Source organism: Balaenoptera borealis, assembly GCF_965194805.1.
Source record: "Balaenoptera borealis genome assembly, chromosome: 7".
Classification (NCBI taxonomy): Eukaryota; Metazoa; Chordata; class Mammalia; order Artiodactyla; family Balaenopteridae; genus Balaenoptera; species Balaenoptera borealis.
The window spans coordinates 24,627,919-24,652,193 of NC_138864.1; the positions used below are offsets into that span (position 1 = coordinate 24,627,919).

At 39.8% G+C, this 24,275-nt stretch overlaps 1 protein-coding gene and 1 long non-coding RNA gene across 13 annotated transcripts in view; one reads left to right on the top strand and one right to left on the bottom strand.

Moving 5' to 3' along the window:
- The window catches only part of LOC309632175, a 66,566-nt gene extending 65,103 nt beyond the window's left edge, over positions 1–1,463 (bottom strand). The window contains exon 1 of the long non-coding RNA XR_014246769.1: positions 704–1,463. This is a non-coding gene — a long non-coding RNA (uncharacterized lncRNA). The remainder of the gene's footprint in view (positions 1–703) is intronic.
- Positions 1,464–2,020: 557 nt separating this feature from the next.
- The window catches only part of PTPN12 (protein tyrosine phosphatase non-receptor type 12), a 90,734-nt gene continuing 68,479 nt past the window's right edge, over positions 2,021–24,275 (top strand). For 6 of the 12 annotated variants that reach the window (XR_014246756.1, XM_082399358.1, XM_082399361.1 and 3 more), the window contains exon 1: positions 2,023–2,467. Coding sequence is in view for 10 of the 12 variants with exons in the window: in XM_082399358.1 (XP_082255484.1) it covers positions 2,369–2,467 (99 nt within the window). In the remaining 2 variants the exon portion in view is untranslated. Of the gene's footprint in view, positions 2,468–2,647; positions 2,800–22,651; positions 22,686–24,275 lie in introns of those variants that run through there. The other 6 variants (XM_082399354.1, XM_082399362.1, XM_082399363.1 and 3 more) reach the window with 4 other exon arrangements.

Consider the following 24,275-nt stretch of genomic DNA (forward strand, 5'->3'; position numbering starts at 1 on the left):
GCTCTAGAAGAAGCCATCTCTGAGATATTTTTGTATCTCCCCCTGCCCTCACACAGCACAACCCCTCCTATTTTGAGGTGCTCAAAAAACATCTGTAGATTGAAACAAGATTTAAATATATTAAAAAGAGGAAAGTCTTTCCAAAAGACCTGAAATCCATAAAGGTACTTTACTTTTGTTTTCCCTAACCTACATGAGATGCCAAAGGTAGATGCTGAGAACTCAAAAGACACTTGTGTTGCAAGAAAGAGAGAGTGCTTGCAATAAGAGGAAAAGTTAAAAAAAAAAAAAAAAAAAAAAAAGACTGCAAAACCACTAGCGAAAACAGGACTCGATAACTGAAACAACTAACACTTTCGATAACTCAAACAAGTAGACACTAAACTGATATACAGCTTGTCCAGCATATAGTCTTTATCAATCACCATCTGATTTGTACATTCTTTTGACATATCAAAAGTAGAAGCATTCCTCGATCATCTGCCCATTTCTCTGCCCACGTCTAATTTCTCTATACTGGTAGGTGATCAAACCCAGATCCTAATCTTTTCTCATATCCAGTGAAACTGAGTCTCAGTAATCTGATTAAAGTAAAATACTCCAGACCCTTGTTTTAAGTAAAGCTTACCTTAGAAATTAAACTATTCCTCTAAGTGAATTTTTAAAATACAGGACAAAACTGTATCTTTTTACATGCACATACCTGTATGTAAATGCATAGGAAGACATTTGGAAGTGCACATCTGGAAGTGGTTATTTCTGAGAAGAAGAGTAGATTGGTATATGTCAGTTGTATTATTTTAAAGAGAAATATTTTTCTTTAAAACAAATAGGAAATTGGATTTTGTTACTCATACCTGTTTTCTTCAAGTTTATCACTAAATTCCAAGGTGCTTCTAAACATTCATCTGGGAAAAGGGGCCTACCACTGACATTTCCTATTTTAACCAAATTGCCTAACCAATCTGATCTGTAAAAAACGTGTGTGTGTGGGTCTAAGAGACCAAAAGAAGTCCATGGATCAGGTCCTTCACCTCAGTCACATTATCACAAGTTTACGCTCCTTTGTGAGAAGCAATATGGTGTTGTAGTGAAAGCAAAAGGATCTGAGCTCTAGTTTGGGCTCTGCTAAGAATATGCTGGGGGACCATGGGCAAACACTTTCTTTGTAAAATGATGAATTAGACTGGGACGGATTTCTCTGATTACTAGAAGACTTACAAAGATGCATTCTACGGAGAAAAATCTATTATTCAGTTCTGAGGTGCTGCGAATCTAAAGGCAAGAAGACAGATTCCTTTCAATTCATACTAGGACAAACTGAATCTCAGGCGCTCACTCGCCGGGGTTTAGACGGATGTGCAAAAAGCAAAAGTCCTATCACTGAAGAAGCGTTTCGTTTCTCTTGGCCGTAGCCATTCCCCAAAGTGCCAAGGTCTAACTGCCCTCAACATTAAGATGAAGACATACCTGCTGCGAACGCGGAGATGACACTACTACAGTTCCCAGCATGCCTCTCTTCCCACCGCCGCCCTCCCCCGCCCCCACTCCTGGACTCCGGCCGGCCTGGACTTGTAGTCCCAGCCCATGGCTGGCGGCGGGCGGAAGCACTCTAGAAATATGTTTTTCCCACTAATAGGCGGTGAGACCGCAGTTTCCAACTCAAGTCCTACTCCAATTGAGTAGGGTTTGCCCGGCTGTGTCGAATTCCCTCTTACGAGCGCTCCTCAGACCTACGAGCTGCCCGGACGGGACCACGCCCCGGAAGTGGAGTCAAGTCTCCCAGCCGACTGCCGAAGCGCCTCCCAGCCACTCCTAGCCGGGCTAGGGCCGGCGGGGCGGGCTTGGGGGCGTGGCGGGCGGGGGCGGCTCGGCGCGGCGTAGCACCCGGGACGGAGCCGCTGCGCGGAGCCGAGCGTTTGGGTGGCGGCGGGGGCGCGCCCGTGGGGAGAGGCGGCTGCGGCTGCTAGCCGGGAGGGAGGGAGGGAAGGAGGAACCGGGAAGGGGTTGGGGGGGGGGCAGGGCGGTCGGAGAGCCGTGTTCCTAAGGCGGTGGCGGCGTCTCCGGCAGAGCAGGAGGAGGGCGGGGAAGGAGGATGGAGCAAGCTGGGGGTTGGGGTTGGCGCTAGCCGCAGTGGCTCGCCCCGTACTGTGGGAGAGCGGCGGCTGCTCCTGGAAGTTGTAGGATCGGAAGCCGGGCTGGTGCCGCCGCTGCCACCGCCTTGGGCGGTGGGGAGGAGCAGGGAGCGGCGGGGGTCGGGAGAGAGGGGTCGGGTAGGGGGAGCGAGCTGGGGAAGACTGAGCGGGCTCTGCGCCGGGCGGGAGGGCGGCGGGGGGGTCAGCGACCGCAGCCGGGGGGACGCGGGAGGATGGAGCAAGTGGAGATCCTGAGGAAATTCATACAGAGGGTCCAGGCCATGAAGAGTCCGGACCACAATGGGGAGGACAACTTCGCCCGGGACTTCATGGTGAGTCCCTCCCCTCGCTGTCGACTCCTCTCGCCGGCACCGGAGCCCACTGCAGCCTCGCCCGGCCGGCCCGGGCCGCCAGCGCTTTGTGTGCGGCTGTAAGGAGAGGGGCGGAGGGGGCGCGCGCCAGCTCCAAGGGCCGGGTGGACTCGGAGGCCGGCGGGAGGTGAGGTCGCCTCCGCCCCTCGGCTGCCTTTTCTCCTCCCGCGGTCGCGGCCCCCTCCGCCGGCGTCCGGGACGCGAAGGGAGAGGCCGTCCGGCGGAGCCTGCACTCAGCACCGCTGCCAGAGACCACCTATTGTTTCTTGGGCCGGGAGCCGGAGGCGAATGAGGTACAGGCCGGGGGGCTCGTCTCTCCTCACCTCCCCATCCAGCTGCCCCTCCAGGGAGGGTCGAGGCAGGGAGGAGAGCGTGTCGCGGCTGAGGGAGGAACGGGGCTCTTAAGGTGGGAATTAACTCGTGGGGTCCCTTTGCTCAAGCTGGTCTCAGGGGTGGGCAAGGTAGGACTATTTGCCGTTCCTGGGTTCGCAGTTATCGCCGGTGCATGGGAAAGGGTCTGTCCCTAAGCAATCTCGTGGTTTGCTCAATTTCCATTTACCCCTGTTCCATCTCTGGTCTCTTGAGACCCAGGTTTGAGATGGTTTTGGGGTCAACGTGACTTGAGGTTGAGGGGGTAAGCGTGTGGAGGTGTGGAGGTGCGTGGCTATCCTGAAGGAAGCCTACTTCAGACTCCCTAGGGGACACTGCCGAAGGCTGAGGGGATGTGACTATCACTTCCTATCCGGGGTGGGGGTGGGGAACTTGGGAACAATAGTCGTGTTGAGGCGGAGGCGACCGTGCGGGCCGAAGCCCTGAAGTGGGAGATAACCTTCGAAGTCTCCCCAACCCCCCCATCCGGCAACCCCCCCCCCCCCCTTCCGCCCTCTGCTTGTACAGGCGGGCTGGAGAGGAGGTTAAAAGTCCTGGTCGTGGAATTGCTCTTGGTCCATCACTACGAGGGGGTCAGATCCGAAGGCGTGGGACGAGAAGTCGACTTCCTCCATTGCCCCCCCCCCCCCCCCCCGTATTTTTCTGCTGGACAATGTTCCCTTTAGGGTTGTTTCTCGGCTTAGGAGGCGGTGGTTGCGGCGGCTGCTCCTACGGATATTGCGCAAGACTGGGGCGTTGGAAACCCTGGAGGTCTGGGGAATGGAAAAGGAAGTGGGACTTTGGGAAGTGGCTGCTCCTTAGTCTTGGCGGGGTTTGGGAATGGGAAATAGGCTAGGGAAAATTTTGCTCCCGGGCCAGATACACCTCCAGGAATAGTCACTTAACTCTGAAGTTCGCGATTGTTCAAAGGATACACAGTTAATGTGTATAAAAATGAGTGAGCAGCAAACATTGGCTAGTTTTTGTTTCAAAGTACAGTTTAATTGTTTACAGGGTGCAGGTGAAATGGCTTTTAGTGCTGAAATAATTTTTCACATTTTAAAGAGACTTCGGTCTAGTAAAGCTTTAGCGTTAAAATTCTTAACCCTTCACCTCACACAATATTATAACAGTGTTGTTGGAGCTTTGTGATTCCCGCCTCCCTAGACCAATAATAGAGGAGGCTAGGAGTTAGGTTTTGTTAGTATCTTTTGAAGGTGCAGAAAATGTTGATTAAGTAATTTATGCCTTATTTTAAAGATTTTCTCTTGATATTTAGCCTATGTATTTGAAAAATTACTTTTTGATCTGAAAAGGTTAAAGAAAAGAAGACATGTTCCCTTTTTACTATTGAGAATTTTAAATGTGTTGGTATCTTTGGAATGGTATCACAATAATTGGACAGAGTCCCCTTTTTACTACTCTCCAGCCAAAAGAGAAGAAAATACTTATTTAGAATATTTTAAATGTTTAAAACTAGTCTTACACAGTCTTATTTTGGTTGTGGAAGAAGAGGTGGTGTGGTCCCTGGCCACTTATTCTTTGCATGCTAATCATCTTGTTATCCATGGGCATATCCTGTCAGGAAAGAGCATTGTTTGGTGATGCAGGCCATCAGGACAAGTGCCCAGTCTCTGAACTCCTGTACAGGGGAAGTAGCCTTAGGGTTCATGCTTTGGGGATGAGTCAGGGATTCCTATTGGAGATTTCTCCAGGACTAAATGAGTTTCCTTTTTCTTCCATAATACCTAGGGATAGTTAGGGGATTCTACACTTGAGATTTGATTACTAGGGCTGTTCTTTTGTAGTGCTTGCTTTTTTTATTCCATGACTTGATAAGCAATAGCTGTAATTAAGGCTGCTAGTTGGTGCCTCTTTTTCCCTTGACTAGAAGGCTGGAGGGAAACTTTGTCCCCTCTGCCATGGAAAGAGAATAGGAGATCAGCTGATAGATTCTAACTCTTCTGTTGTTCTTAAATTCTGATGTGGATTAAAAATGCATTTAAAAATTTTTAGCATTTTAGAACTGAGCCTTAGGGGTAATCTAGCTACTGTATTATAACCTTATTCAGATATGAAGTGATAATGTTCATTGTTTCAAATTTGGATATTATAGAATAATAATTAAGAATGCCTTACCTGTAGGAAAGTGGAATGGGCATTCAAACTGGTCTTTCCATTATTCCGTTCAGCCTTCCTATAGTCCCATCTCCCAAAGGCTGTCTCTATTAATGTTTTTAATGCTTCTCTGTGACCGTACTACATATATCAATACCATTTAATATTCTTGGAAATTTTTTTCCAGCTTAATATTTAGGTGTTTTTCATTTGTAAAAATGATTTTAGGTGGCTATATAATATTTCACCTAGCCACTGTCTTTTAGCTTAACTATTTTCTTATGGTTGAATGTTTAGGCCATTTATTTTCTGCTATTATACGTCATAATTCTGTAGTGAACACTTATGCATAAAGCTTCTTTATTTTGGATTATTGCATAAGATATCTTCCAGTAGTGGAAGTACTAGATGAAGGGATATAAACATTTAATATGTGTTTATGAATAACTTTTTGAAGAAGTTCTGTCAGTTTATACAACTGTCCGTACTGTATGAGTGTTCATATAATAATTATCTTGGATCTTTGATAATTTGATGGTTGAAAAATGGTATCTTGTTTTAATTTGAATATCTTGATACTAGTAAGGGTAGGAATTTTTCCTCTTGTCGTTAACTATTCTGTGAGTTGTCTGTTTTTGGCCTTTGCCTGTTGTGCACCCCATTCTGTGAAAGAGGAGAAAACTAAGGTATTGAGATGGTGTAAACTACGGCACCAAAATGATTACTTTACAAGTTGATAAATAGCTAAATTAAATAGCTAATCTGTGGCAGATCCAGAACATGATCTCAACTATCTCGATTTTTAGTCTTCTTTATGAAATGGGAGACAGTGATCATGACAAGTAAATGTGTATGGTAGGGTGATGCACATTTATGTTTGACAGACGTTTAACTCCCATCTCTGCCATTGGCTAGTTTTCTGACCTTGGGCAGGCCACTTGAAAGAAAATGAGTTGACTAAGTTTTCTCACCTTTAAAAGAAGAAAAATACCTACTTCACAAGACTGAAATATGAGACTGATATTCAGGGTCTTCATCTAACAAATTATTGTGCTGTCTGTATATTATCAAATGGCTAATCTATGTAGTCAGTTACGTGTAACTAGAGATAGAAGGAAAAAGAGATGTCTCGACTTTCCATTTTCAGTAATTTTCTTTTGCTTTTTAAAGCTTTATCATGTATAATTAAAGTACTGAAACAAGTAAATTTATTCTGATTAGGCTAAAGTTTATACACTAGACACTTGTATATAAAAAAAATCATAAAAGACAACAGTGAAGCTACAAATATGGCAGTTTCAGTTTAAAAACTAGTTCTCTTTCTACTTATGAAGATGAAAACAAAAATTTAATGAGTGGACTTAGTGGAGTATTTAAAAAACAGGATGCAGTGGATGTGTGAATTGTAGTACTTTTTTGTGAAACACTGGAAGAAGATTTATGGACATTTTTTTCTAAGGCTAAACTGAGGTATAATAGCAAGCATTCCTATGTTAAAATGCTATTTAAAATAACTGATATTTTATTTTATTTTTTTTAAAGATTTATTATTTATTTTTTAAATTTATTTTTGGCTGCGTTGGGTCTTAGTTGGGATCTTCATTGCGGCGCGTGGGCTTCTCTCTAGTTGTGGCACGCTGGTTCCAGAGCACATGGGCTCTGTAGTTTGCGGCACGTGGGCTCTAGTTGAGGTGGGCGAGCTCAGTAGTTGTGGTGCGCGGGCTGAGTTGCCCCATGGCATGTGGGATCTTAGTTGCCTGACCAGGGATTGAACCCGCGTCCCCTGCATTGCAAGGCGGATTCTTTACCACTGGACCACCAGGGAAGTCCCAATAACTGATATTTTAAATTAATCTGAATTTATCAATCACAAGTAATTGCAGAACTACCTTAGTAGTTATGCATTTCAGGGAATTTATTATATAAAACCATCTGCTCTACTAATAGTAATCCTGAAGGAACTGCTCAAAACAACCAGTTTGCTTGCTTTGTTATGATTAAATAATTGTTCTATTGTTTTTAATCTTACTACAGTAGTGTTTGTGATTTTATAAACTATTTTAAGTAGAAAGGAAATTAACATTTTTTCATCCCTACTATATGTTAAACACTGTGCCAGATATCTTACACTGTCTTATTTAACATATCGGCAATTTATGAGGTAGATAAAACCTATATTTTACAGGTAAGGGAACACACTCTGAGAAGTTAAGTATCTTGCTTAACTTCAAAACCTGTTCTCTTTATCCTGTTTCTCCAGAATGCATCTGAGGTCCCTTAGGACCTGGCTGGGACTAGGCAGGTGGCGGAGGGTGCATCGGCATGCAAAAGGTTGGAGGTTTCAGAGTTGAGCATATTTAGGGAGTGGTAGATAATCTGCTGTAAATAATGTAGCAGTTCTCACACCTTTTGATCTTAAGAGTCTTTTACACTCCCCAAAATTACTGAGGACCCCAAAGAGCTTTTGTTTATTTACTGTATTAGAAATTAGAAGATATTTAAAAAAATAATTTACTTTAAAATAATGATAATTAAACCATTCCATATTAACCTGTATACTATATTTTATGACCAGTAATTATTTTTCAAAAAGTTATTGGTGGGAAGAAGCATTATTTTTATATTTTTGCAAATTTTTTTAATGTCTGGCTTAATAGAAGAGAGCTGGATTCTTATAACTGTTGCATTCATACTGTTGCATTGTCACATTTCACAGTATTACGTGTCATGTACCCTCTAGAAGACTCCGCTGTACACTCCTAAAGGGAATGAAAATGATTAAAAAAAAATCTTGTACTAAAGTCTGTGCATTTGCATATTTACAGGTGAGGAAGCATAACTTAGTATTGTTAGGAAAAGAGTTTTGACCTCGTGGACTCTTTGAAATGGTCTGGGGGTGGGCCATCACCAGATTTTGAGAAACAGTGAAATAGTGCATGATAAAGGCTAACATGATGCTGAGAAAGCTAGGCAGGGATCAGGTTTTGAAGGTTCTTGAATCTATGCTGGATACTATAGATCAGCAATAGAAATTTTTTTTTTGTTTGTTTTTTTTTTTTGTTTTACTTTATTTATTTTTTATTTTTGGCTGTGTTGGGTCTTCGTTTCTGTGCGAGGGCTTTCTCCAGTTGTGGCAAGCAGAGGCCACTCTTCATCGCGGTGCGCGGGCCTTTCACTGTCGCGTCCTCTCGTTGCAGGGCACAGGCTCCAGACACGCAGGCTCAGTAGTTGTGGCTCACGGGCTTAGTTGCTCCGCGGCATGTGGGATCTTCCCAGACCAGGGCTCGAACCCGTGTCCCCTGCACTGGCAGGCAGATTCTCAACCACTGCGCCACCAGGGAAGCCCAGCAATAGTAATTTTGAACAGTAACACACTACAGGTCTTAGAGTTACAGGGAAAGTGGGCAGGTGTTAAGAAAATAGACATTCTGTTTGAACACTCCAGCAGTGTTTCCCCACCTCCAGTTGTCCCCTCACCAACCCAGCCTGCTTTACTTTGAGCCTTCACTTATATCATTCAGGTTGGTTCTGGTAAAATGCTGAGAATCAGTACTATAGGTCTCTACAGATCGCTGCATATTTTAAGAAAAGTAAGCAGTCATTTGACAGATTTGTGCTGCAGAAAGTTGATTCTGATGGTAGTATGAAGAATGGATTACCGGATTGAAGGAGAGCATTTTTGAAGCTGTTGAAATATAGGGAGTGAGATATGAGGGCCTGAGCTAAACTAAGACAGTGGAACAGAGAGTGTACGAAGGATCTGATAAGGATAAAGGAAGAAGTCTCAATGAGTCACTAGATGTGAGTAGTGAAGGAGGTAGGAATGTTGTAGTATGACTCCAAGGTTTCTAGCTTGGTATACCGTCAGTCAAGTTGGAAGGTACTGTTTGGTAGGGTAAGGAGGAAGAGAGGAGAAACAAGCAGAGGAGACCAAGCAGAAGATGGTTGGAAGAAATTTCACAGTCGAAGAGAATGAGTTTAGCTTTGGACACGTTAAAAAGAGGTGCCTATGAGACATCTTGTGGAAATGTAGAGGTCGAGAGAGCTGACGGGACAGAATTAAAGCATGTAAGAGGTATTTGAAAGCATGAAAGTGAAACGAGCTTATTCAGACAAGCCTGTAGAGTGACCAGCTTTAGGTTGAACAGCATCAGCATTTAAAGAGCAGCTTCTGAACGGAAGTGCTAGTGATTGCTCCCGGGAGGGTGTGGTCAAAGAGGAAGGAAGGGAACCCAGAGGGTGTCAGAAAAGCCTGGGAGAGTTTCAGGAAAGGAGTAGTCACCAAAGTCTGATACAGTAATTCTGGGAGGACCTGTAAGGTGAGCTTGAGAAAGCACCCATTCTGTTTGCCAAGTAGGAGTGATTTGGTGACTAGAAAAAGCAGTTTGGGGTTGGGGTATGGGAAAAAGCCAGACCATAGTGGGTTGAAGAAGAAATAGGTGAAGTGGTATAAATTTCTTCCATTTACTTTTAACATTCTGAAAGGAGATGGCAGAAGCCAGAGGAAGACACAGATCCCCTCCCACCCTCTGCTTTTTTAAAAAAAGATGAGATAGGGACATTTTTCGTATATGCATTCCTTATCTATATCTTTTTGTGAAATGATTGCTGTTTAAGTATAATTTTAAAAGACAGATAACAAGAACTTGTCTTTTGGTTAAATAAGACCTCTGAAGTTTTGATTTAAGGCTAGGATTTGATTTGTTAAATAGGAGGGGAGGAAGGACTGAAAGCTTGGCAAGATCTTAATGCTGCACAGGCTAGGTAAGTATAAAAAACTTCATCGTTGTTAAGCTGTTCAATATTGTGGCTTGTAGGTGTTTTAAAAATTAATAACAGCTTTATGGAGATATTCACTTAGTGTAAAATTCACTCATTTAAGTTGTGCAATTTAATAGGTTTTAGTATATTCACAAAATTGTGCAACCATCACCACAATCAGTTTTTATCACCCCCAAAAGAAACCGCATAGCCATTAGCAGTCATTCCTCCCTTCCTCCCCGCTCCCCGCAGACCTTGGCAACCACTGATCTACCTTCTGTTTCCATAGATTTGCCTCGTCTAGACATTTCATATAAATGGCATCAGTATTTTGTGACTGACTCCTTTGACTTAATGTTTTCAAGGTTCATCAGTGTTGTTGCGTGGTCAGAAATACTTCATTCCTTTTTATGACTGAATAATTTTCTGTTGTATGGATATACCATATTTTGTTTATGCATTCATTTGTTGATATACAATTTGAGTTGTTTCCACATTTTGGAATATTTTCTATATAATAATACATAAGATGTAATATATTTTGTATTATTTTATGAATCATGCTACTATGAACCTTTTACACAAGTTTTTGTTTTGCACAATGTTTTTGATTATCTTGGGTATGTACCTACAAGTATGTTTAACATTTTGAGGAACTGCCAGAGTGTTATCCAAAGCTGCTCCACGTTTTACGTTTCTACCAGGAGAATGCACATTTTCCATTCCCACCAATTTCTTTACATCCTCACCAATACTTGTCACTGTTTGTCTTTTTTATTATAACCACCTTAGAGGGTGTGAAGTGCTATCTTGTGGTTGGCTTGTAGGTTTTTAAAATATCTCAGTAAGCTTATATGAATGGTGCAGTATGTCTAACATGTCTTTAAAGCTAGAGCGAAAGGAAATATTTTCCAGTCGTAGCATCTGAGCTAATCTTAGTCCTTTCCCAGTGCCACTGGTTTAGTTAAGATTTTCTCACCTTTGATGAGTGTCCAGCCAAACATATTTATATTTTAACTAACTTCAAAAGTGGAAGTGAACTTTTAAGTGACTTTCCAGACATGGCTCACTGAGACAGCACAATAAAAATTTACCTCAAGTGTTAATTCTCAAGGATGTTTTCCTGTATTTAATTTTAGAATATTGTTAGCTTTTTTCCTTCAATATTTGATATCTAATTTGGAAAAGATTTTTGAAAGATTGAAACTGACAGTAAGACATTAACATTTAGATAGATTAAAATTTTTTGTTCGTATGGTAAACATTTCTGGGTTTCTATAGCACTCATCAGTTCATTAGATTCATAAACATTTACATTTCTGATTTCCCCAGACTGAAAGCTTCCAAGGCTACAGACTGGGACTTAGTTAACTATCTCTGTATTCCCATTGCTTAATATAGTTCCTGGCATTTAATAAGCATTAATGGCCATTGCGATAGCAGAAATTGTAGCGAGCTTAATGCTGTAAGACAGAGCTTGACTCTTCAGGTGGTCCAAGGGGCTTGTCTCTTAGACCAGCATGAGAATTGCTTTTTCTTCCTCATACCTACAGGTGTGCTTGCACAAATGTTGTTTTATTTTTAGTATCCACGGAAAAAAAGAAAACAAAAGATAAAGTATTAGACTGAATTTAGTAAAACTTTTAAATAAATACATTTTTATTAATTGTAATATCTTCTACATAAATGTGAAAAATAGTACGGTGCGTATTTTTCTCTGGACACTGGTTGATATGCATAAGGATTGAGGGAACCACTTAAAGTAACTACTTGTATATCCTCCACCCCATGATTAATTTTAATAAAATGTCCACTTTTAACTTTTGGTTTTAGATTTCATTAAGAAAATCCAGATATCATGTCACTGGCATCTCTTCAACAATAGTGGTATCTTGTAAGTCGTGGGTGTTTTGGGAGTGATTACAGCAATAGCTGTTGTTCTCTCCTTGCCTCTGGTTTCTTGCCTCATCTAATTCATTCCATATATCATGCTCACTTTCCTAAAATATCACTTTCAAGTGTTGGCATCTGTGGGATAATGGAGGGCATACGGGCTATAAAATCAGAAGATGTGGGTTTGAGTCCCCGTGTTGCTGCCTAGTTCGGTTTTCTTTAATACATTTATGTAGAACCGTATTGGAAACGTGGTTTTATTTTTATCATCGAAAAATATAAGTTCAAAAAACCCTCAAGGCTCCCTTTGATGACCATTAAGATTATTGGAATTTTAAATGCCTAAGGCAACTCAAAGCATCAGACCCAAGCTCTGCTTTTTTTCAAACTATAATTATATGTCTGTCTGTCTTTCGAATTTCCCTTTGTCCTATCCCCCCGCTGCCTATTTTGTAGCTTTTGCCCTGGTTTAGAATCACAGGCCAATAGGATAAAGTCTACACTTCTTAACCTGGCCTTCCAGAGCCTTCTTAACATAGTCTCTCATACCTTTCCAGTATTAAACTCCTGTACTCTGCAGTGTGTGTCCTTTCATTCCTCTGGAATGAGCTATTTCTCATCCTTGAGCATACCCACTGAATGAATGAAATCTTGCTTATCTGTGTTTGTACTGTTGATCATATTTTTCCCCTTTCTTAGAAAACTTTCCTTCTGTTTTATAGATGAATACCTTGAAGATCAAAACACTAAAAATTTAGAATGACTTTACCACATTCACCCAGAACTCAGAAGTAAGAATTGTTATTAACTCTCACTTTCTGGGATAAATATATTAGCCCAGTTTATCTTAAAGCACTTGTTCTCCATTGCAAATTTGATTTTTAATACCATGGAAAAAAAGCCTTCATTAGATTTGAGTTGAAGACTTGCTAAGGCAAGTCCAGTGATATGCAGTTCTTCTAAATTACTAGTCTCTTCCAAACAGGAATTGAACCCCTCTCCCAGCATTTCATATTTCCTGTAGTATTTAAATTTTTTAGATTCATGCATTCAAACCTTGACTGTTACCTCCTTCCCTCTGAAATAGCACAGATATCTTGTTTCCATTTGTATAATATTATAGTGTCTGTGAACTGGCTTATAGCAGATAGAAGTAGTTGCTCCCCAAAAGTTTTTCCTAGAGAATGTGGAATGTGGATCATGTTAATCTCAGAGGCTTTGGGGTGTATGCTAATATCTACATTTCCTATAGTAACTGTTTTTAGATGTAATCTGCATTTGAAAAGCTATTTAACAACAGTAGAGTAGCTACCCTGGTAGGCTCTGAAGGAATGCAAAAATGGCAGCCCTGTCATCCTTCCATGGTTCCTACCATACACCATTCAAAAGATGTTCACTGAGTGCCCACTATGCCCTAGGTACTGTGTTTAGAATTGGTATTTGAAAATATGACGGTTGTTGCCCTTAAGAAGTTTACTGGCTGTGAATAGACTTGTGAGAAGCAGCAAGAAGTTTTCCTGGGGGCAGTGGATGGGCTTCAGGGGGTTTGCGAACCCTTTCAAATTATACATAGTGTTTTGTGTGTAAGCTCATTGGGAGAGGGGTGGAGAAGGTTCATAGCTGTTAGATTTTCAAGGGGCTTGGGTTCCAAAAATCTTAGAAACTCTGGACTAGTAGAAAGATAATCAGCTTTGGAGTCATCAGGTAATTAATTTCTGTCCTGGCCCTGTCATGATTATAAGCAGGTTATCTAGGGAAATTGGGGATATAATACCTACCTAGAAGGACCAAGATAATATGTATGTAAAGCTTCTAATGTAGTACATAGAAGGTGGTCAATAGTAGTTGAAGACTTGGTATTACTCTAAGGGAAGTGTATTCAAGATTTAAACCACAGAGGCTGGAGAGCCTAAATCTGCCTGAATGGAACATGGACAATTTCAGCATGGAGGCCACATTTGACTTGACTCTTGAAAGAAGAGTTTGTCAGGTGGATTAGGATAAAAGGCATTTGAGAGATAGAAAGCAAACAGCACTTGCAAAGACACAGAGACAAGAACTGTGGGTTTTAGATGAGAGGAACAGGGTGGCAGTGTAAAAAAGAAGCAAAGCCCATATACCCAAATAAATAGGAGGGGATTCCCAAAGGGAGAGCAGCTTAAATGCTGAGCATGAGATGAATATAATATTGGCCTCAGCATTCCTGAATGTTTTGGTGAGGAGTGTTTTGATGTCTCATTATCGTGGCATAGTTGTTCACTCTTACAATGTATGGTTTGGTTGGTATGAAGGATCTTTTTATTTATTTAAAAAATTTTTTTTGGCTGCGTGGGGTCTTCGTTGCTGCATGCAGGCTTTCTGGCTTTCTCTAGTTGCAGCGAGCAGGGGCTACCCTTCCAGGGGCTATTCTTTGTTGTGGTGCGCGGGCTTCTCATTGCGGTGGCTTCTCTTGTTGCGGAGCACGGGCTTAGGCGTGTGGGCTCAGTAGTTGTGGCTCGCGGGCTCTAGAGCACAGGCTCAGTAGTTGTGGAGCACGGGCTTAGTTGCTCCGCGGCATGTGGGATCTTCCTGGACCAGGGCTCGAAGCCGTGTCCCTGCACTGGCAGGCGGATTCTTCACCACTGCGCCACCAGGGAAGTCCCTGAAGGATCTTTTAAAAATGGAGTTTCAAAGGCCTCGTGTTCTTAAATCTGGTAATTTTACCTTATCCCAGATATATAAAGCATACACCCTCTGTTTATATAGTTCTTAAGTGGCCAGATCAGTGTTTTTCATTGGCTTCTGTTAAAAGTGCCCTGTAAAAAAATTACATTAAAAAGAGTCTTTAGAACCTCAGCAAGTTATTTATAATGGTAAGCCTCTGTTTAGTTTGGATTCCTCAGCATATTTGAGTTTTCTAGGAGATGACTCTGAGAGATTTTGAGACTACACATTTGGGGCCAGAACCAAAGTGAGAAAGGAAAGGAGTTCTAGCTCCCGTGCTATGAAAATGTGGAGAATGGCTTTTCTGGATACCTTCTCCCCTCACTGTGTACACTGGATTTACTCATAGGTCATAGACCCTTTGATGTTAAAGGAAACATGAAAGCTGTTTAAGGAGCTTGTTACAGGTTTTACGGTTAGAAGTTGGCAGAGCTGAGTTTGTCCCAAATAAGCAAGATGTATAATAGTAAGATGCTTTTTCTATGACATGATGTTGCTAGACCAAGAGTTGCATTCTTATTCTTTAGGGAAAAAGTCAATAAAGGAAAAAAAAGGGGGGCATAAATATCCTGAAAATTATAGAAAACTTCTTTGTTGGTATAGATTTTTGGTTGTAGCCTATTTGCAAACCAGCTTAAGTGGAAAAAAAAATATTGCAGTAGAATACTGCCCTTGAGCTGCTTTAAGGACGGGAACCAAGAAATGGAGAGCCATCCGTAACCTGGGTGACTCTTCATTTCAGCCCCTCTGTCTTTCTGTGGTTCTCCATATTTATCAGTTTCTGTGTCTATTTAGGGCTGCTTGGATACTTGTCTTTGCTTCTCTGTGCACCTGCTTTACTCTTAGCTGTCTGCATTTGACTTTCACTGTTTGGGGCTGCACCTGTTATTGAATAAAGGCATCCCTTACAGTGATCTAACCTATCTCATTCACTTTATCTCAGTTTAGGGGAAGAACTCATTATGACTAGAATTGCTCTATCTCACTTTCACATTCCTGAAATTCACATCACATCAATCCACTTGCCACCGGTGAAATGGGTATTGTGTAGTATAAATGTGTGGAGTTGACCAAGGTGGAGAACTTGTTCAGATGTGATTGGTAGGTACTTTTCTTAAAGAGAAAAGGGATAGTTCCCTAACTAGGCAGGTAGCCCAAAGTGTATTTGTTTTGAAGCAAAACAACAAAAATATTTTAACTATTTTAAGGTTTCAGCCCCAAATAAACTCCACCCACCTTCTTTCAGAGAAGGGAAAAAGAAGCATAAAGAGTCCTTGTGAGTTGAGAGAACATTCTGTTGGCTCTGGCAGAGTGTTATTTCACATATTCAGTACATATTAAACGTCAAACTTTTAAGGTTTCTGTGTAGAAACTATAAAATTAAGATAATCTATAAGCTGCATATTTATGGTACTTAAGATTTAAGTTGTAATTTTTCAGTGTTAAAATATGGAACCAGAACATTACCTTCTTGCAAGGAAGTGTAATTCTAAAGATCAATTTTATCAAAGTATTATATTGTCATTTTTTAATTCTCTCTCTGAATATGTATCTGAAATTTATCACTATCTGAAAGACTAATGTATTTTCTTCACAAAAGATTTTGCATTAATAAAATAAATCTAATTGTAGTTCCTGGATCATCTAAAACTTACGTGCTGTAATACTGTGTTTGCCTGGTTGTCAGTGTGCCTCTGTCTGTGCTGTGTATCTGCTTGCCTGTGCACCTCTGTCTTCTTAGCTTTATCTACTCTATCCATTGGCCTCTTTGTGCCTAAGATTCGTTAATGGGTGTTAGAGATGAATCTGGATGCACTGTGTAATTTAGAAATTTCCTGTCATTTATGCCTGGTTGTTTGTAATTCTTTACTTCTAGTGCTGTAAATAGGTTATATGTAAATGCCGAGGAGGAACACAGAGTAGGTGGGTATTAATAATAGGATTTTGCAACTATTTGAAGAAATTGAATATGTTCAAATATCTCTAAACCCATTCACTGGCATTATTAGATGTTGTACAAAATAACAAATTTTTTTCATTACTTTTAATTTAGATAGTAGAAGATTAATTATTAAAGTAAGAAGCACAGTTTTAATGTTCAGTATACCAGATGCTTTGATCTTTTCATTTTATGGAAAAGTAAAGAGGATGGATATTTTAATAGTTCAAAAGCTAGAAATTTTTTTTGGGTGAAAGACAGCATTCAAATAAACTATTATTAATGGTAAAATGAAGGCTTAAGCTTCCTTGAATGAGTAATTAGGTGGGCAGTGGCTAGCTCTACTTCCTTGGCCTCCTCTTCATTCCTTTAACCCCCACTGTAAGCTGATTTCAAGCGCTGCTATTCTGCTGAAATTGCATTTACTATGGTTGCCTTAGATCTCCTGGACATATCCAGTAGATGACTTTATAGTAGTAGTGCGTAGCTTTCTTGTTGCCTCTTTAGCATTCAGCACTGTTGACTATTTTTTTTAAAGTCCTTCCTGCCCTTGATGTTGAAGCATCATTTATACCTAGTTTTTCACCTACCTCTTTAGTCTCTCTCCTCTATTATTGGCTCAGATGCAGCATACTTTCTATTTTTCATGCTCTTAGGTCTTAAGGGAAATATAATTGAATACTTGGATATTTAAAAATAAGAGAGAATCTTGCAAATCTTGTAAAATAGACTACAGTGACATGAATTATTCTAATGCTGCTTAAGAGTTTCAAAGAATATTAAAATATTGATATTTTCTCATACTCTACATTCTTGTGATGGCTGGTAGATTACTCTTAAGGTATTTTTGGAAAATGCAATTTAACCTAAACCAGAAGTATAAGATGAATATTTAACCAACACATTTAATTTTCTGTTGTTGCTTTATTATATGCCAGTTTTTATGTTGTTTACAAGCCAAGTTTTGTTTGCAAACCATATATTGTTTATGCCATATCTAATATTTTCAAATATGTTCCAAAATGATCTCACATTCTGTTGGCCAAAGCAAGTTATAATGCCACCTCAACTTCAAGGGGTTGGGAGATAAATTACACCTTTTAAGTCGGAAGAACTGTGAAGTCACGTGTGGTTTTAATATAGGAAGAGTTGAAAAACAGGCTATTAATATATGATCAGTCTACCATATGACAGGTGTAGGGAATATTATTATTATGTAGGGTGGTTAAAACATGGAACCAGGACTTGAAATAGTGAGGGAGTGAGCCATGCGGTTATCTGGAAGAAGAGTATTCCAGACAGAAAGAGCATTAAGTGCCCAAGTATTTGAGTTAAGAGTGTGTTGAAGGGATATCAAGGAAGCCAGTGTGCTTGAGCAGGATGGGTGAGGAAGAGATGGGAGAGGAAGCACACTCTCCAGTGTGCTTGAGCAGGATGGGTGAGGAAGAGGGTAGTAGATTTGTAATAGTGTTGGGAGTTACGGCAAACCATCCAGGGTTCTTGTAGGTCATTGATAGGACTTTGGCTTTTACTCTAAATGACATGAGTTTTACTCTTAGGTATGATGTTGACTTACATTTTAACAGGATCACCTTGGCTGCTGTGTGGAGAATAAAATGCAGAGAGGTAAGGATACAAGCAGAGACCGCTTAGAAAGCTATTTGAGCTGTTCAAGCAGGAGGGCCTGGAGACAGTGACAATGAATATGAAGAAAAGGGATGGATTTGGAAGGCAGTTCTGAGATAGCATTCACAAGATTTGGTGATATTGGAGGGTGAGGAAGAATTTATCTGAGCTAATGTGGACACTAAGTGGTAGTGATGAGATAGGGAATACAGGAGGAAAGATAAATTTGAGGAGTTGGGTACTGAGTTCAATTTTAGATGTATAGAGTTTGAGTTGAATTTAGATCTCAGGCCAGTCATGGTTGGCCCTGTAGCTCTCTAATTAATTGTGTATGGGTGATCGTTGAACTCATGGAAGAAGATGAGATTTCTGAGATAAAGAATATATACTGAGAATAACAGAGAAGAATATGGAACATTCGGGACACTTAAGTGTCTACTTGAGGATGATAAGCTCTCAGTGCTAGAGAGTTAGGAACAGAACCTGGAGGGTCATGTAGAGGGTAAATGGATTGAGGAGTTACAAAAAGAATTGTGAATTTGGATTTAACCCTGAATTTGGGAATAGAAGTCATGGGTGAGCTTGTCAAAAGCACTGAGAAGAGGGTAGGACAAATTTGCATTAAAAATTTTTTTGAATGGATTTTATGTTATTTTTTTAAAGCAGTGGGAAAATTACCCCTGTCTTTGAAAATCCTATCATACATATGAGTTGTCCTGAAAGGTAAATCTGCTGTAGACATTTTAGAGAAAAGAGAAGTTGGGGAAGGGAGTGAGGATTGCTCAGAAAGCTAATAAATGTACTGTTTTGGTTTATTATTCTCCCCTCCTCTCTTAACCCTGGATCCCTTCTCCCATTTCTACCCTCTTACTGCCAACCCTTGTGTTACTGTTTACCTTGCACTCTATACTTTTTTAAAAAATTTTTTGGCCGCGTTGGGTCTCCGTTGCTGCATGCAGGCTTTCTCTAGTCGTGGCGAGTGGGGGCTACTCTTTGTTGCGGTGCACGGCTTCTCATTGCGGTGGCTTCTCTTGTTGTGGAGCATGGGTACTGGGTGCGCAGGCTTCAGTAGTTGCAGAGCGTGGACTCAGTAGTTGGGGCACGCAAGCATAGTTGCTCCGCGGCACGTGGGATCTTCCAGGACCAGGGATCGAACCTGTGTCCCCTGCATTGGCAGGTGGATTCTTAACTGCTGCGCCACCAGGGAAGTCCCTCTACTTTTTTTGGGGGGGGCAACTTTTTTTATTGTGGTAAAAACGTACATAACAAAAGTCAGTGTTTTAACCATTTTTAAGTGTACAGTTCATTGGCATTAAGTATATTCACGTTGTTGTGCAATGAGGATTCTTTTTTTTTTCTTTTTTAAATGAGGATTCTTAAAAAGGAAAAATCATATACTGTTAGGAGAGTCATGGAATACTTAATAAGAAAGTGCTTTCAAAATGAGCCTAGAAGGATAGGTGAATTTTGGTGGAGGGACTTTATAAGTAGAGGGAACCCTATGAGCAAACAAATAAAGGTGGGGATAAAGAAGAGACTTCAGAGAACAGCAATTAGCATTATTAACTAAACAAGCACAGTCAAATAGAACATTTATAGGGGCTTCCCTGGTGGCGCAGTGGTTGAGAATCTGCCTGCCAATGCAGTGGTTGAGAATCTGCCTGCCAGTGCAGGGGACACGGGTTCGAGCCCTGGTCTGGGAGGATCCCACATGCCGCGGAGCAACTAGGCCCGTGAGCCACAACTACTGAGCCTGCACGTCTGGAGCCTGTGCTCCGCAACAAGAGAGGCCGCGATAGTGAGAGGCCTGCGCACCGCGATGAAGAGTGGCCCCCGCTCGCTGCAACTAGAGAAAGCCCTCGCACAGAAATGAAGACCCAACACAGCCATAAATAAATAAATTAATTAATTAATTAAAAAAAAAGAACATTTATAGAAATAACTCATACAGTAGGGCTGTTGGTGAGTTTATAAGTATTAAGACTTCTACTTAATAAACAAGGAATTGGTTAAAAATAGTATGAATTTTTAGAGTAATTGCTAAATCAGTTTTTCAGAGGTAAAAGTAGATTTGGTCTTTGTCATTCATGAAATGTTCTAGCCAGCAGAAGATTTATAATTTAAATAATAAATGTTATTTGATTATAGGGGATATGCTTTAAAATATTTTACTCCCAGAGATTGCCAGTGTACCCACACTACACATTAAGTATTATTACAGGAGGTTTTGTATGGCTCAGAGAAGTCAAGCTGACAGTGTAGTACCAAGTCACCCTAATGACCTCATCCTATTAGAAATTAGCTTGTACCTAAGAATTGTCACTTCACAAAGCAATGCAAGAGAATACTGCTTTGCCTGAGACTTCACTTTGTAATCTAAAATGGTAGCTGAATTATAAGAGTTTTTCATTTTATTTTAAAATAAGCAAGTTCAAAAAAGATCCACCATATTTGGGTAAACTTCTTTAATGTAATAGTTGTCTAAGGGAGTCAGTTTGCCAGTGTAAAGAGACTGGTGAAACATATAAGGACAAAGCCAGTCTGAGTTAGAGTGTTTTTTCTCCTGACTTGTATTTACAGCACAAATATTATAATAATAAAGCTCAAATTTGACCTCATAAAAATGAAAGACATCTATAATACAAAAGGTAATGCAAGATAAGCAGTAGATTGAGATAAAACATTTTAACCACATTAAACAGTTGGAGGATTATTATCTAAAATATATGAGTAGCTTCTATATATAACACTCCAATAGGAAAATTAACAAATGCTAAGAAAATTAACAAGAAAAATGCAAATAATTATTTAAACATGGGGGAAAAGTCACCAACCTATTCAATAATCAGAGAAATACAAATAAATTAATGTTAACTTTTGAGGGGTCTATCAGATTCCACCAAATTTGGTGAAATTCAAAAATTGATAATCATGGCAATTCAGACATTGATAATAGCAAATGATGGCAAGGATATAGAAAAACTAGTATTCTAGATCTGTTAATAGGAAGGTAAACTGGTAAGGCCTTTTTTGGAAAGCAGTTTGGCCACTTCTAATAGAATTGATCATGTGTATACTCTTTGACCCATCATGTCAACTTCTAGGAATCTTTTCTTTAAAATATTTGCAGATGTGTGTAAACTAGTATGTCCAAGTATATTAGTTACAGCAATTTTTTGTGAAACAATGTATAATATATCTATTAATAAAGAGGCTTAACATGGTTGGTTACTTCAAAGGGGAGGGATATGGAGGAGAGGTGATTACTTTTTCATTTATAATTGTGTGCAGAAAAAGTTAACAAGCCTGTGACTGCTATCCTCAGAAAGGCCTACTTGCAAGACTGGCCCTTGGCTGGGGTCTGGGAACTTGGACTTTTGGAAGGGTTCCCATCATTCCATGATAAGTATGGCTCCCTTTGCCTTTACTGTACAAATATAGTTTTTGTTAAACACCTACTTCCCTTAAGGAAATCTGGGAATTTGGTTCCTGCTAAGAGAGAGTACCTGTATGACCAGCCACCAATAAAAACTCTGGCTTCTGAGTCTCTAATGAGCTTCCCTGGTAGACAGCATTTCACCAATGCTGTCACAACTCATTGCTGGAGTAATTCAGTGGGTCCTGTGTGACTCCATTAGGGGAGGACTCTTGAAACCGTGTGCCTAGTTTCCTCTGGACTTTGCCTCATGCTCCTTTCCCTTTGCTGCTTTTGCTTTGTATACTTCAGCTGTAATAAATCATAGCTGTGAATATGACTGTAGAGATAGTCCTGTGAGTCATCCTCATGCATCACTGAACCTGCGGGTGGTCTTAGGAACCCATGGCACAACTTGACATTATGGTTTGAATGTTTTAGCATCTGCTTGTATAAATTTTAAACTGTTAAATTTAATATATTACATATTTAAATTGTATGTATGTATGTGTATACACAGGCACACATATATACCTCATCTCTAAGAATATGTTGATGGGTTTTTATATGTGTGTATTAGCACCCATTTATTCTGTACATTTTCCCCCTGGTGATAAAAGATTGAAAACTTTCCTTGGTGACATTGTAGTTAATATAATAAAGAAGCAAATCAAAAACAAAGTGTCTTCAGGTATGTTATTTAGGACAAGAGGATTATTACTTTAAATAAATTATTTTAAATTACACTTCATTTTTTATCAGTTTCATATGTCAGTATGATGGTAAACCACAAAGATCAAATTTCAACTAGCATTTTAAATGTATACTCTCCAGTTATACAAACTCTATTATCTCAGCTTATTGAACTCAGTAAGTTATAAATGTGATAGTAGGGTGCCAATTCATTGACTATGTGATGCTCTGAATATGGTTATCAGTGCCCATTTTGTTTAAAAGACTTGCCATGCTTTACTGAATATGTGATACATGGAAGATACTAGGTATTGTGGAGGAATAAAGAAAAATATAAAAGATTATCTCTGGAAGACAGAAAATTATAATCTTGGGTGGCAGCAGTGGTTGTAGTGATGGGATAAAACTTGTAAACAAATGATGGATAGAAGAAGCAGGAATGATAAATACTGTATGACCAAGATCTACTTTTGGAATATATGCTACCCGAGAGCAATATATTGTTCACCACTATATCTGTACCACCTAAAAGAATACCTGACACATAGAGTAGGTTAGGAAAAATGATATAAGACCAGTCATCCTCGTGAAGGTGATAATTGAATCTTACTTTTTCCTTTTATTATAGGTGTCCAGATCCAGTATGTCAGCAAGCTGAGAAAGTAGGTTTTTTTGAAAATCATAACAGTTAATTCATGAGTTCAGCAGAGCTATCTAATGTTATATGAATATTGTGTGGCTTGGTAATCTGAGACACTCTAATGGCACTTATCAACAACTAGCTGGTTCCTCTTTAGTGGTTAGGGCAAACAACTATATAGGTAGAGATATTTGAAGACAAAATCATGCCCTTGGTAACTTGGGGTAGGAAGTTATGTGCAAGATTTCTTGCAGAAATCTTGATAATTATATGTAGGTAGATCCTAGTTTTTATCATGATTGAAGTTTGGCTTTTTGTTTGATTTTTGTATGTTATATGCAAGAGGAGCACTGTTTATCATTATTACATAGAGATATTCGAAGACAAAATCATGCCCTTGGTAACTTGGGGTGCACATAACTTCACAGTAGTGTGATCTGGCCTTTTCTGGACGAAGTCTAATATAATGCCAGAATGAAATACTTTTTGCAGGAAATGATCACTATCTAATTTCAGAACTTTTTCATCACTGTGAAAAGAAACCCCATACCCATTACCAGTCACACCTCACTCCCTTTCACCCCAGCACCCTGGAAACCACTAATCTATTTTCTGACTATAAATTTGCCTATTCTGGACATTTCATATAAATGGAATCATATAATATATGTTTTTTGTTTCTGACTTCTTTCACTTAGCATAATGTTTTCAAGATTTATCAGCTGAGCATGTATCAGCACTTTATTCCTTTTTGTGGCCAAATAATATTCTATTGTATGACTAGACTACATTTTGTTTATTCATTCATCAGTGGATGGACATTTGGGTTGTTTCCACTTTTTGGCTTTTATGAACAGTGCTACTGTGAGCACTTGTGTACACGTTTTTGTGTGGACATATGTTTTTAGTGCTCTTGGGTATATACCTAGGAGTGGAATTGCTGGGTTATATGGTAACTCTATATTTAACCTTTTGAGTAGTTGCCAAACTGTGTCTCTATTAAGAATTTAAAACTTAATTTTACAAACAAAAGTTTGCCAACCTAACTTGACTTTATATCTCCTTGGTCTTCCCTTCTTTTTGAAAAATGAAATGATTATGTGAAAGCACATCCTTTATTATACTTAATTTTTTATCTTTTTAAAAACATAAATACCTTATATTAAAGCATTTTTATGCATTGATAGGAAAAATGGGCCCAGCAGATCCCTAAATAGTAATTTCTTATGTGTTACTAGGCTTGGGGAGTGGAATGGGAAGTTACAAAAATATGGCTTGTAAACTTAAGTCTGGTTTGCCAGGTAATTTTCAAGCTTTCGAATAAATAATGGGACATACGTGATCTCTGTGTAGATCCATAATGGAAGGATTAGGGAGAACATCAATGACAATTTATTCTACCATTCTGGAATTTGGCCCATAACTTATTTTGTCTAATGCAGCCTAAAATAGACTTGCAATATACAGTTGAAAATTGCTTTCTGAATTTTTAAATAGATACTGTAGCTGGTAATGAACAGTGTGGTCTCAAGTATTGTACTGTGGTATGGCATCAAATCTTAGGGTACACACAAAAAGATTAAAATGCTCTTTAAGAACAAAAAAAGAGATA